At 34.3% G+C, this 14,855-nt stretch overlaps 1 protein-coding gene and 2 non-coding genes across 3 annotated transcripts; 2 read left to right on the top strand and 1 right to left on the bottom strand.

The window, feature by feature from the left end:
• The first annotated feature begins 842 nt into the window (after positions 1–842).
• On the top strand, positions 843–949 carry LOC128034165 (small nucleolar RNA R71). Its single transcript, XR_008190297.1, has one exon. It is a non-coding gene; the product is annotated as a small nucleolar RNA R71 (small nucleolar RNA).
• A 6,889-nt stretch (positions 950–7,838) lies between these two features.
• Positions 7,839–7,945, top strand: LOC128034277 (small nucleolar RNA R71). Its single transcript, XR_008190407.1, has one exon. It is a non-coding gene; the product is annotated as a small nucleolar RNA R71 (small nucleolar RNA).
• A 2,066-nt stretch (positions 7,946–10,011) lies between these two features.
• On the bottom strand, positions 10,012–14,320 carry LOC105777550 (uncharacterized). The gene is made up of 11 exons (XM_012600895.2): positions 14,153–14,320; positions 13,943–14,026; positions 13,384–13,479; positions 13,222–13,297; positions 13,029–13,124; positions 12,821–12,894; positions 12,618–12,725; positions 12,354–12,491; positions 11,738–11,843; positions 11,133–11,341; positions 10,012–10,403 (listed from the first exon to the last, which is right to left on the bottom strand). Exons 1-11 carry the CDS (start codon positions 14,204–14,206, stop codon positions 10,335–10,337), a joined length of 1,110 nt encoding a protein of 369 aa, XP_012456349.1. The 5' UTR covers positions 14,207–14,320; the 3' UTR covers positions 10,012–10,334.
• Positions 14,321–14,855: the final 535 nt, after the last annotated feature.

Raw genomic sequence — 14,855 nt, 5'->3', positions numbered from 1 at the left:
ACTTCTAAACTTTCCTCATTAGTAAAGGCATCATTCGCAACTCTTGGCAGCTGAGTGCCACTCCGGAGTGTTATGGCCTTACATTGTTCCTTTCCTTAAGACGAGAACTTTTTGTGTCACTAGGAAATCCTCCTTGTTGCTTGGAACTTAATGTAGTGGCAATTTGTCCCACTTGATTCTCCAAGGCTCTTAAGGAAGCTGTCTGGATCTAAATAATTGCATCATTCTTAGCCATATACTCCTTTAATAAAGCTTTCATAATTGATGTTGAAGATGACGAACTTTGTTGCACATTTTTCCACGGTATTGGTTGACTGTATCCAGGTGGTACACCAACCACATTCTGTCAATTAACACTGTTGGCATTTCCCATTCCTTGATTTCTCCAGCTGAAATTTAGATTTTTTTCACCCTGGATTGTATGTGTTGGAGTTGGAATTGTTGTTGCTACAATTAAAATTCCCCATGTAATACACAGGGGTTGGATTGGATGGGCATTCATCAAAAACATGATCTTCTCCACTGTATACGCATGCTAGTTCTACAACCTTCATCTCTTACACTGTAGAGGGTCTTTTCAAAGTTTTAATCATATTTGTTAAAGATGATACTTGAGCTGTTAAAGATGTAACCGTATCAAGTTCCATTGTTCCAACAACTCTTCTCCCAGTACCAACTCTGGTAGTGGGGTACTAATAATTATTGTTTGCTATTCTTTCAAGAATTTCGTATGCTTCATTATAGGATTTTCAAGCAATGTCCCATTAGCAGATACATCCACCACCATTTGCATATGAGCATTTAATCCATTGTAGAACATTTTCATCTATGTCCAATGCTGAAAACCATGCATCGGGCATTTTCTAACTAGTTCCTTGAAATGCTCCCATGCCTCATATAATGTTTCATCTTCCGATTACGCAAACGATGTAATGTCGTTCCTAAGTTTGGTATTCATGTTGGGAGGATTGTACCTAAGTAGAAATCTTTGACATAGTTCATTCCAAGATGCCATGTACCTGATGGCAACGCATTCAACCATGATTTGGCACGATCTCACCATGAATAAGGGAAAAACTTTAATTTAAGGGCATCTTCAAGGACACCCTGTTACCTGAATGAATCACAGACTTCAAGAAACAGTCTCAAGTGCAATCTCAGATCTTCAGTAGGTAAACCACTAAACTGCCCTACCATTTAGATCATCCAAAATAGGCACTACATGTTCTCTGATGGGTTTGTCTCTGACATATATGATTCAAGGAATATCAGCATTCAATGCATTCTGAAATACTTGATCTTCTATGATTGGATCATTTCCAATTCTCTCTAATTCTCTTATTTCTTTTCTTCTTTGCCTTAATTTCCTTTCAATTTTGGGATCAAAACAATATTTTGTATCTTCTTGAATACTTCTTCTCATGCACTAATACAAACCTGAAAAATAAAATCAAATACTAATTACTGCTCTCACAAAAAATAATAGGAATAATAACAAATCCACTTTTCACCAATGTTGTTGATCCCCGGCAATGGTGCCAAAAACTTGTTTCGTGTAAAATAACTAGTGCAATTGTACAAGTATACATGTCATTCAAGTAATAAAGTGATAAGTAAGTATCATCTCCACAGGGGTTGGAAACTAGTAAGAAATTGAGTACGTTATTATAATAATATTAATCATACCAAAATATTGAGAAAGAATCTTAGAATGAATAAGAAACTTGAATAATGAATTACGGAAATTAAATGATAAAGAATAAAGAATTATATGGCAAATAAAAAGATGTGGCAATTCACAGAGAATATCAAGGGTATTTCTGTTATTGAATGAATAGGGTTGGAATTATTCAGGAGAAATGTTCATATCAAAATAATGCCATCACAAAATATTGTCTAATCTACTACCTAGAGATTCGCTACTATGACCTGCCTCTTTCGATAGCTAGATCTTAGGCTAAAAATCTAAGTTCATGTACATCTACAGAACTTGGGATTGATAACTAAAATGACGTTCCTCTATGTACAACTCGTAACGTCTATGTCTACAGTGCTACGACCATTCTATTAAGTATTCACTTGCATCAAACGATTCAAGATCCAGTATTCTTAACCTTTTTAGAATTAAATACACCTAAGAACACAGCATACATGTAACTAGGTCTAGAGCTTGCATGTATGTATTTAAAATAAGCATGAATCGAATGTAACAGTGATATAGACAATCTCAAATCCTGGGCATTAAAGATGATAAAATATTCACCCAAACAACTCCAACCCAGAAAAGATTTAGTTCATGGGTGGAAAAGTAAACATCAAAATAGAATCATTCATCAACGCTTCTCAATTATTTTTAAATCACATAAATTTCAATCTAGAAAATAAAGGTAGAACTATAGGAAGTTAATTCCATACTCAAGCTCTTCTTGGTTCTTCAGATTGCTCGTGAATCCAGGATAGATTTCTCTTCCCCTTCCTCACATTTGTATTCTTCTCTCTTCTAAGTTGCTACCCTTTCCCTAGAATTCTGTAATGGGGTTTTTCTTTTCACAAAGAAAAAAATTATGTCACCAATCTTTTTTTCACACTAAATCTCTCATCTTTCTTCTTCTCTCTCCTTCTTTTATTGGCGGATCCGTCCCTCTCAATACACATTTGTTTCTCCTCTTTTTCAGGGTGGTTTTTCTGGTACACGTCAAATTGGCTGAGAATGACATGGATAGAGTGCTGAGTCATCTTCCTAGAATTGCCATGACAGTTGTGTTGACAATCATTTTTACCATTTTCCACAGTAATGTTTCACTTCCCTTATTTTCTTTCTGCATCCTCTTCATCCTCTTCTTCTACATGCACCTGTGTCCAACCACAATCTCAAATTTTCCTTCCCTAAGTAATAAAAGTAATAAATGATGACCAATATACCGCAATCCAAGCTTTTTTATGCAATGTTCTAAAATTATCATCAAAATGTAGATGTATTTACTTAATTTCAAATAATTAATCCATCTATAGGCCTAAAATGTAACTTTTTTCAAGAGTTATCAAACCTCAAAGTCAAATTCTTAGAGTAATAGTATCTAATGAATTAGCCTCGGTTTAGCATGTTTCTTTGTGAGTAAATAATTTATGGTCGTATGATTGGTAAACACTATAATAAGATATGAACGGAACTTGTCAAAAGCAAAAACTATATCAAAGAGTTCTTTTTCAGTTATCATATAATTGAGTTGGGTTGAGATAGGATGAAACACTTTGTTTCTTCTTTGTCCCATCACAGCTCCAACAACAAAATATCTTGCATTACATATCAACTCAAAAGGTGAGTTCCAATCAGGTGTAACAATTATTGGTCTAAGATTAACCGACTTTTTAATTTTTCAAAAGCTTCTAAACATGCTTTGTTAAAATCAGAAACATCTTTTTCTAAAAGCATACATATAGGTAGAAATTTTTGAAAAATCTTTGATAAACATATGATAAAAACCAACATGGCCTAAGAAACTTCTAACTCCTTTCACACTAACTGGAGGTGGTAATCTTTCAATTACATCCACATTTGCTTTATCTAATTCAATTCTATTTTTGGAAATTTTATGTCTAAAGACAATTCCCTCTTTAACCATAAAATGGCATTTCTCCCAGTTAATGACAAGATTTGTCTCCTTACATCTTTTTACTACCTTAGCCAAATTACTCAAACAAACATCATAAGTGTTACCAAAAATAAAAAAAAATCATCCATGAAAATCTCAACAAAATTTTCAACCATATCAGTGAAAATTGCCATCATAAATCGTTAAAATGTGGCAAGTGCATTACATAAATCAAAAGGTATTCGCCTAAAAGAAAATGTAACGTACGGGCAAGTAAAAGTAGTTTTATGATGGTCTTCCGGGGCTATAACTATCTGGCTGTATCTCGAATATCTAAAAAGCAGTAAAATTCGTTATCTGCCAGTTGATCTAACATCTTATCCATAGAAGGTAAAGGAAAATGATCCTTACGAGTGGCTTTGTTCAATTTTCTGTAGTCAATATAGATTTTCCAACCTATGATAGTTCTCGTTAGGATTAACTAGTTACGTTTATTCTCAACAATCATGATTCCACCTTTCTTTGGTACACATTGTACCAGACTTACTTGATAACTCTTGAAAAGAGTTATATTTCAAGCCTTTAAATTGAATTAATTATTTGTAATTAAGTAAATATGCTTGCATTTTTATATATTTTTAGAACATTACATAACAAAGCTTGGATTGTGCTTTACATGTTATTATTTGTTACTTCTATTAGTGAGGAAAAAATGTGTTGTTTGTGGTTGGCAGTAGGTGTAGGATGAAGAAGAGAAGAGAAAAAGATAAGAAAATGAAGGAAGTGAATTATTGTCATGACAATGTTGGTTAGATTGCCAGCACGAATGCCATGGCAATTCTAGGAAGATGACGCAACACTCAGTCCACGTCACTCTTATCTAGTTGTACTTGTACCAAATAAATCACCCTGAAAAAGAGGAAGCAAAAGGTATGTACTGAGAGGGAGGGACCTACCCTATAAAGAAGGAAAAAGAAAAAAGAAAATGAATGATTAAAGGGAGAGAAAAATAAAAAAAAATAGTTTCTATCTCTCTGCATCAGATTCTCATAAATTCTCAGTGAAGAGTGGAAAGGGTAGTAGCATACAAACCAGAAGAATTACAGACACAAGGAAGGGGGAAAGAAATCTGCCTTGGGTTTTTGCATCAAATCACATTATCAGAGTAAAAGCTAGAGTAGCGAAAGTTCCTATAGTTCTGCCTTTATTTTCTGATTTGAAATTATGATTCGTGAATTTAAACAATGATATTGAATGGTTCTGTTATGAATTCTAATGTTCAATCAATGAACTAATTTTCTTTGGGTTGGAATTATTCTGGGTGAATTTTTATTAACTTTAATGTCCATGATTTGATTTTGAGTTGAATATTATTTCATTCAATTGTGATTATTTTTAATGCATGCATGCAAGCTCTAGACATAGATAACTGTGTAGCATGTTATTAGATCAAATTTAATTTTGAAAAGATTGATTAGATTGGATTATAATCGGTTGATACAGGCAAGTATTCGAAAGAATAGTTGTAGCATTTTAGACATAGAAGTTGCAATCTGTATAGGGGAAGGAAGAAAAATCTAGATATCATTCTTGAGTTTTGTAGACATACAAAAACTCAAAATGATAGCTCAAAGTCCGGCTTTCGAAGAAGCAGACTGCAGTAGTGATTCCCCGAGCAGTAGAATGGTCAAGATTTTGCCATGGCATTATTATGTTATATAAATAAACCCAAGTAATTCCAACCTTTATCATTCAACAGTACAAACTCTTTCTCACTTATTATTTGAGAATGGACACAACATTTTAATTACCCTAACATATTTTTAGTCATAATTGATATTTTTAATCCTTCATTACATCTCTTTATCAATTAATCATCTGTCCTTTTGCTCAGTTTAATTAGTCAGTTTCATAGCATAACCAATTATTTTAGTCAATTGCAATCCTTGTGGAGACGATACTCACTCATACTTTATTACTTGATTCGACATGTATACTTGCATATGCGCATTACACATTCACACGTGACATTCCCCAAGAACTATCTGAGATGGGGTAGATAATTCCCACATCAAACCATTTGATCACTTCCTTCAATATTACCTCTTTCATGATAGGATTAAGTCTCATTTACCCATCGATTCTACCTCGCTCACCTTCATCTAAAATAATCTTATGCATACAGAAGGAAGGGCTTATACCTCGAATGTCAGCTATGGCCCAGCCAATTGCCTTTTTAAATTTCTTTAAAATAGAAATCATTTGCTCCTTTTGATGTTCTGTCAGTTCTACTAAAACAATCACAAAAGTAGAACAGTTACCTAAACAAATGTATTTTAGATGGGACGGAAGTACCTTTAGTTCAAGCTTAGGCGATTCCTTGATTGACCACTTGGGTTGTGTAAATTCTCGAACTTCCAACTCTAGCGGTATGAGCCGCAGTGGTTCATTACCTTTTTCATCTTCCAATGGTTCAGACCCTAAGGTGTTCTCCAATAGGTCTTCTTCAAGATTTATCTCTCATTCCATAGAAACTAAGGTTTCTAATTCCTCCATTACTGAACATTCCTCTGTCAGATCGGGAAATTTCATGGCCTTTAGAACGTTAAATATTACCTAGTCATCTTGAACTCTCATTGTGAGTTCTCCTTTTTGCACATCTATCAGTGTTCTTCCCGTGGCTAAGAAAGGTCTCCTTAAGATGATCGAAACTTCCTTATCTGCTTCAAAGTCTAACATAATAAAGTCAGCAAGAAAAATAAACTTATCAACTCTTGCCAAAACATCCTCAATCTTTCCCTCGGGATATGCTAAAGAACGATCTGCTAAAGAATGATCTGCTAGTTGAAGTGTCACAGTAGTGGGTCTTACTTCACCTATTCCCAACAGGTTGAAAATAGATTTGGGCATGAAGTTGATGCTTGCTCCAAGGTCACACAAAGCTTTACCGCAGTAAGATTCTTTGATGTTATAAGGTATCATAAAGCTTCCAAGGTCTTTCAATTTTGAAGGTAGCTTGTTTTATAAGAACGCACCGCACTCCTTCGTCAAAACAATAGTTTCATACTCACTAAACCTTTTCTTCTTGGACAGAATATCCTTCATAAACTTCACGTAATTAGGCATTTACTCTAAAGCCTCCACCAGTGGGATGTTGATGTGAAGTTACTTTAGAACATCCAAGAACTTTTTGAATTGTACCTCCTATTTCTGCTTATGCTGCTACAGTCTTTGAGGATATGAAACTTTAGGTTGAAATAGACAACTTTTCTGAGGAGGCAAATCTACAAAAAAAAAAGTGTTAGCTTTTCATAATTAACTAGTTTAGGATTTACCTCATTAGATTTTTCAGCATCTGGCTTTTCTGGTGTAGGAACTTCAACTACTGGTTGACTTTCTTCCTTTTCAATAGGCTCATTTTCAACCACAACCTCCTTGGGTTCCAAAATCTTACCACTTCGTAATGCAACTACCTTGCAATGTTCCTTACCAAAATTCCTTAGATTTTCTATGTCACTTGGCAAGACTCCTTGTGGTCTACTACGAAGCTCAGTAGCAAACTGACCCATCTAGTTCTCTAGATTTTTCAGTGTTACTGCTTGACTTTGGATCAAAGCGTCATTTTTCGCCATGTACGCCTTCAACAAGTCTTCCATATTATTTGATGACTCAGCTTGAGATGGTTTCAGAGCTTGTTGACTAAATCCTTGAGATTGATTAGGTCTATGTTGCATATGATTGTTTGGTTCATTTCCTTGGTTACTATAGGAAAAGTTCGGATGATTCCGTCATGATGGGTTGTAGAAGTTGGACTATGGTCCTTGTCCACTTCTATTTTGATACTAATTCCTTACATAACAAACAGACTCGGGGTTTGAATGGCAATTCTTGAAAGAATGATCATCTCCACAATACACACAGGAAACAACATCATACTGACTTGGTGATTGAGTTGCAAAATTATTCAAACCATTAATGGTAAACTATTTTAACATTGAGGAAATAGAAGATACTTGAGCAGAGAGTAAAGTCAGTGCGTCCACTTCATGCACTCCAGCAACTCGTCTTTCGAAAACTGCTCAATTTGTCGACCATTTGTAATTGTTTTTAGCGATCCTTTCGATGATCTCGTAAACCTCATTATAAGATTTAGACAAAATCGCACCATTCGTAGAAGCATCTACCATTAATCTTGTATGTGCATTGAGATCGTTATAAAACGTCTCCAGCTGGATACAATAAGGAATCCCATGATGAGGACACTTACGAAGCAATTCTTTGAATCTTTCCCACGCCTCGTACAAGGACTCATCATCCAATTGTTGGAAAGTGGTTATCTCATTTTACAACTTTGTGTTCTTACTCGATGGAAAATACTTTACCAAAAACCTTTCTGCTAATTCTTGCCATGTAGAAATTAAACTTGGTGGCAACGAATTCAGCCATGCTCGTGCTCGATCTTGCAACAAGTATGGAAACATTGAAGATAGTGTGCCAAGTACAAGTGAGCCAGGTTGTGTGGCATATATACTATGGCAATAAGATTGGCAAACCATCCTAAATCAGACAAGTCAAACATTATTGCTGAGCCATGAAGTGCAAGCTAGCTAGCGATGTGTTGATACAAGGTATGAAAACTCACTAAGTTCAATAGAACTTACGTAAGTGTTCTTGTGTATTGCAAGTAATAGGAGAAATTCAAGAGGTCGAGGAGGGACCAAGCCATAATCTGTCGTGCTTAGACAGTTTTGCTTCTTGTAGTAATATGCATACAACAAGACGACCCAGGGCCGTAGGATACATTTCCTTTAAACTTTATAAAGTTGTATGCATTTTAAAGCTACTTTGTAAATTTTTACATCTTAAAAATAATTTTTTTAATAAAATGAATATTGCAATGCTAATTAGATAATTCTGTTTTCATATTGCTTCTATTATGTGATCGTGAATTTCGAATCTTGAGTGTAGCACCTTGTAGTTTGGACTTGGCGACCGAGTTTGATATGAGGTGTTATAATTCATTAAAACACATCTTATTGAGGGATGTTGGAGCACCCGTCACATTTCAAACAAGACTGGTATATAATATAAGTTGTCAACTAATTTATTGTGAATATAGGTTAAGAGAATTTATTTTGTTATTTGAAGTCAGACTATTGTTTGATTTAAATATATGTGTATTTCTTTATCTAATCAACCTTTCTGCAGCTTATCCCCAAGCGAACTTCTCCGAACCACACATGAAACAAATTCCACACAACATATTGGAGCTGAAAAACTTCTTGAGGTCCCATCAGCATCACAAATACAGACGACTTATTTCCTGAAGAATCACCTATGAAAAACCCAAGACTTCTAAACTAATTTCATCTTAGAATATAAATTGTTTATAAATTAAACAATAGTATTGTCATCTGTAGGGACAAAGAAAGAATGGATAATGGTCTATGAGATTGACATAACATGATCAATTTGCTCACTGTTTTTGAATTTTGACAAACTATAATACTAAATAACAAGTTAGGACTATTGCCAGCATCCTCTATATATGACATGTTAGCAAATGCTTTTTGACAAATCCTATTTTTTTGGGTGTGTGTGAATAGCTCTAGAGCATTTGATCTTTTGTATGTAAAAAACATGACAAAAACAATGTTAAATATGGTTTACTCTCTTGTAAACGATGATGTAAATATGTAAACAATGTAGGTGTTTTTTTGTCATTTTACTTTTACCTATTGTCTATATCTGTTAGGGTTTCACGAATTTTGCTTTTATTTGGGCTGTTTGACTGTTTACGCTGTCGCGATTTATTATTTCTGTTTTAGGCTGTTATGGGTGCTGGACTTGATGTTCTCTCTGGTCGTTGATTGGTGGTCCCTTCTTTGATCTGTACATCTTGAGTTGACTTAAAATAAGTAACCATTGATTTGGTTTTTTTTTTTTGGGGGGTGGGGGCGTTTAATTTGGATGATGAAGATTGATTGTTTTGAATACATGCATGCATAACATATATATATATATATGCATGTTTGCCAAGTCCTTTCTAACATGCACGCAACCAAGTGCGGGCAGCCACCTAGTAACTTATTTGAAGTTTCACGATAGTATTCATTGCCAAATATAAAGTAAATTATGTTTATTACGAAATTTTCAATATCAAAGACGTAACTCTCTATTCTTTATTGAAGTTGAGCCATTTCCTCGTTATTACATTAACTAACAGGACATTAACTTTCTCCAATGTAAACCCTACACTATCTATAACTCTCCAATCCCATTTAAACACATCTTTATCCTTATCTTAGATTGTTGCAACAACAACAATGATTAAGAAATTTTAAAATTGCCTCAAACTAAATAATGAAGTGACAACTTAATAAACAAAGGCAAAATCAAATGGATAACAAACACAATCTACTCTTAGAACACCATATGATATGTGTATATAGATAGATAAATACATACAATAATAAAGATAGATAGATACAATAACAAGAGATCAATTCAATCGCATCCCCTTTGCCCAAATCCAAAGGGAACCCTGAAAAAAGCCCAATTTTCTACTTGATGCAAGCTGCTAATAATGCCTAGGAAAAAGGAAAAGGCATTTGGTTCACCTCCGATTAACCTAATCCAACATCATTGAATAAACAACAAAATACATGATATCCTTGAATTATTTCCCACATAAAAATATAAAAAATCATTGTCCGCTTCCAATAGCTCTAATGTTCCAGCTTAGTCTAGCTTGACATTTGAATACAAAAGTGTGTCCCTTGTCAATGGCATATTCAGAAGGAAGTAAACCTGCAGTAAGCACACAAAGGTGAACTAAGAATGGATATTGATTCTACAGTTATTGACAACATAATCAATCGAGTAAACAGACTTACAGCCACCACTGATTAATGAACAGAAACGAGTTAATACATCTCCTAAATCAGTCAATAGGGACAATAAAAGACAGACAAACCTTTCCCACTAACAATCTAAAGAGATCATTATTTTACTTCTTTCACAAAGGTCCGGTACATTTCTATTGATCCCTACCATCTTTTCCATAGTCAATCTTGTAACCCGGTAAGTCCCAGATTGTTTGAAATCAAACATCAGAGTTTAGAGCAGTATGAATACCAAAATTCCTCTAATCTATAAATATTCTTAGACAGATGAAGCAAGCTCCGGGGTCAGTAATTCTGACTACAGGATACAAATTTCAGTTTGGCCATAAAATGGGATAAAAGCATTGTTTCTGAAATCTTAGAAAAACGAAAAAGGGCAATGGACACCTCTGAGGGAAAAACATAAAGCGTAAATGAGTGCATCAGATCAAAACTTTGCCCAGGTTTTCCAGTTGTTGGAAAAACGGGAATAAAAGAACTTTCAACTGCTTCCAAAAGGTCTTAGGATTGTCTACTTTTATGCTATGAGATTCTGAAAAATTCATGGAACTTCAATTACAAGAAATGTTGACAATGCACTCTAGGAAGCATGTAATGCCTGGCATTGGACATTAATGTATAAAACAGATCTTACCCCCAAGAGAGTTGCAATAAGAAGAACAACTCCAGTTATCCAAGCAAGGGTCCTTCTAACCAACACTTGTGCAGCAAGGGTGGTATTAGCGGAGCTTTTTGTGTCTGCTAACCAACGTGGAGATGAGCGAGAGGTATAGATCACATTCATCAATGTTTTTGATTCTGGCTGAGGTACCCCATTAAAGACAATAACTCCAACAAGTTGACCTGATCGATCATCAATAAGAATTATTAAACAATTTGGCTGCCAGAGGTTGCGGGGACAAGGGTGATAGAAAGGAAAATGCCATCAATAACTTGAGATGAAAAAAGCATTTGCAGCAAACTTTGAGAAATATTATCATCAGAATAAATGCACAGAGCCTTGCATGTAAATTAGCATGTCTAGCTTCACTATTGCATCTAAAGAAACCTATGATAAAATAGATTAAAAAACATATATCATTAATTTCTTTACATAGAGTTGCAAACTATGTCTGGCTTTACTTTTGTATACATAGAGCATGCAAATGGAGAACATAAACTGGAATACCAGCTTTTTATCACTCTTAATTGGTAAAGGTCGTTTTTGTTCAATGATGGAGAGTTCAACATGTTACCAACCTCCATAAGCTGTCTGCAGTGAACCATATATCTTCGAAAGTGTGGCAAGCAGAAGCCTAGTTCCTAGCTTATCAACACCATCTCGGTCTTGCTGCTCCAGCAAAACCTTAATTTGTTTTAGGGAAAAAATAAAAGGTTTAGCAATGGGTAAAAAATGAGGAAGGAAACATAAACAAAAGGCAGTACAGAAACTAAAATAGTATGAAAATAGATTACTTGACAGAATTAACTATTTTCTGCACTTTAGGCCCATAGTTAAGAGACAATTGATAATCATTCTTGTAGATACAACGACATGTGTCCTCATTACACATTTGATAAGAATACAGGGACACATTAACAACGCCAAGCAAGCATGGCAGGTAAGAATGCCATTTGTCAGCACAGAGCAATGACATTCTCATATCAGTTTTAACTAAAAGTACCGCAATGCAAATAAACTCTTTCTTCCTCAATAATGTAATTAACAAGTGGTTCTTATCAGGGAAAGTGGACTGAAGGAAATAAGAAACCTTCCACTTAAATTTGATAGTCTTCAAATACATTTCCAGAGAAACATCAATCTATAGAAACAAAATGCTACTAGTTAGCAAAAACAAGTTTGTAAGTTATGTACCTTAATACCACCAAAAGAACCCATTATTATCTCTGCAGGTCTACGCAAAGTCTTTGACAAATGTCCATGCTTCTCCATTGCTTTCCTTATATTGCAGTACAGAGCAAGCAGTTTTGAAACAAATTCGTTGTGTGCTTTCTGCAAAGAATTGAAACCTAAAGATCTCAGTGAGGTAATGAGAACTCACTAGAAAATACTATCCCAGTATCAGTTTAAAAAAAAATTCATGAAACAGCAGATGAAACAATGGTTCCTGAACAAGACCTCTGACATACGAAGATTCACATTGTCAACATCTGCCAAAGGAATAGTCATTACTCCATGAAAAGGTTTTGCAGCATCAGCAACATATGATCCACCCAACCAGGATGCCTAAACATATATATATATATAAACCACTATGACATGTGTGACCAAAATAAAAACCCGAGAAGAGAAACAAATAGGGTATCAAATAGTAAACTAACAAAGTCAATAATATCTTCTTCAGTGTAATCTCCAAGAGGCTCATCCAAAGAAACCACAGACACTTCCTCTTCATCTGCAAGAAAATTAATATAATGAACAGATCCCAATGAATTAATGAATCAAAGCATTTAGGAAATATATTAAAAAAAACATGAAAAGTTATGACTAAAGTGTGCTAGTTTTACATTGTGACAAATGATCAGATACCTGGAAGCTGAATGTCTGCTTTACTTGAGCCAAGATCTACGCTACTCTTCAAGGCTCTTCCGAAGATAGCATTCTTGGGGTCAACAACAAGAGGATCTGAAGACAGAAGAACATTTATTTAAATAAAATGCAGAGGAGAGAGTAGGAGAAAAAGAAAACACAGAAAATGCACTTCAACTTAAAGTGAAGATACCATTGATTCCACTGACTTCAAGCATAAAAACAGCACGAGGTCTATTAAATGGATCAGGAATGAGAACCTCATTTAGCTGCAAAAAAAGTATGTCTTTCAAGCTTTTGAAAAAACAAAGAATTAAAAAAGCTAATTACTCAGGATTAGTAACTAAAGAACGACCTTAGATGAACCAGCAGCTGAAAGGGTAGTGGGTGGTGCAAAACCAAGCAAGACTGATACAGTAGCACCAACTTCAGCTAACAGCATCGACTCTGACTATTTAAGTGGAAAAAGAATCGAAGTGAGAAGCAAGATCAGAATTAGGTTAAAAATTAGAGACATGACGAACAAAGGATAATCCAATACGCGTGACAAAAAGAAAAATAAAATGGTTTTGAAGAACATACTTCCCCCACTATTTCCAAGATCCATCTAAGAAGACAATATATACACTTTTTATCATATATAACTTACAGTAAAAAGATAGTAACAAGAAGTTATCAGTACAATCTTCAAAATTAATATGAGGAAGAAAAATAAAAGGGTGATATACAAAGTAAAACATATGCATAAGCTAAATTACTGAATTTAAATCCTAATAAGATTCAAGATATTAGTTTCCAAATTTACATATTCTGGCCAAATAGAAAACCATCCACAATCTCTTGATGCTTAAAATCCATCATAAACTATAAATTAAAAGAAATTGATTTCAAATTAAGGAAATGAATAGTTAAACCTGAGCAACATCGTTGGAGGACTGAGAGCGAATAAATTGATGATTTGTACTATCAATGAAGAAAACGGATCCAGTAGATTCAGCCTAAGGTGATGAAATCAGAAAAATAAAAAAAGAAGATCGAATCAATTAAATTAAATTAAATTAATTACAAACAGATCCAATTATATTAAAACAGATTGAAAGAGGAGAAGAAGAAAGAGAGCAAACCCTAGGAAATGCGAAGAAGAGAAAGGAAATTAAGAAAACGGAGAAAATCTTCATTGCAAGAGAAGGGATAATTGTGAGAAAAGAAAAGAGTACGATGTGTGTGGTGGTTTCGCGATCACGGGACTGGAGATGGAGTAACGAAAGAACCAAGGCAGAGGACGAGCTTTAGTTTTTATCTACAAAACCGACGTCGTGGTGCTTCATATTCAAACCGGCGTCGTTTGGTTGAGGTACTGATTGGGTTGGGTTCTTGGGCCAGTATTGGAAAATAAAGTTTGTGATGATATTAAAAGTCCAAAAACATGTTACATGCTTCATTTATAATAAATCAATAATATATAATACGAAGGGATTATACTGTTGCTTATATTTTTATACAATTAATATTTTAATAATCTAAAATTTTAAATTTATCGATATAATTATATGAGTGAGTATTTGGTACACTGGTAGTGTACTTTTTTATTTCATAAGTAGCCTTAAAAAATTAGAATATCTTTTTTTTTCTAAATATTTTTTTAATTAATTTACTATACTCTTATATGACACTTGTCAATCCCCTAACGCTACTTGTAGATTCTAAAACCCCATTAACAATGCACCAAATAATTTCCTAATTATATTTGCCAAGCAAGTAAATTTTCAAATCAATCGATATCTTCTATCATATAAGTATAAAATGCTATATATATATACATATATA

The sequence above is a fragment of the Gossypium raimondii genome, chromosome 10 (genome assembly GCF_025698545.1).
Source record: "Gossypium raimondii isolate GPD5lz chromosome 10, ASM2569854v1, whole genome shotgun sequence".
NCBI classification, from domain to species: Eukaryota; Viridiplantae; Streptophyta; class Magnoliopsida; order Malvales; family Malvaceae; genus Gossypium; species Gossypium raimondii.
The sequence above is the reverse complement of the archived record's forward strand: the minus strand, read 5'-3'. Positions and strand labels throughout refer to the sequence as shown.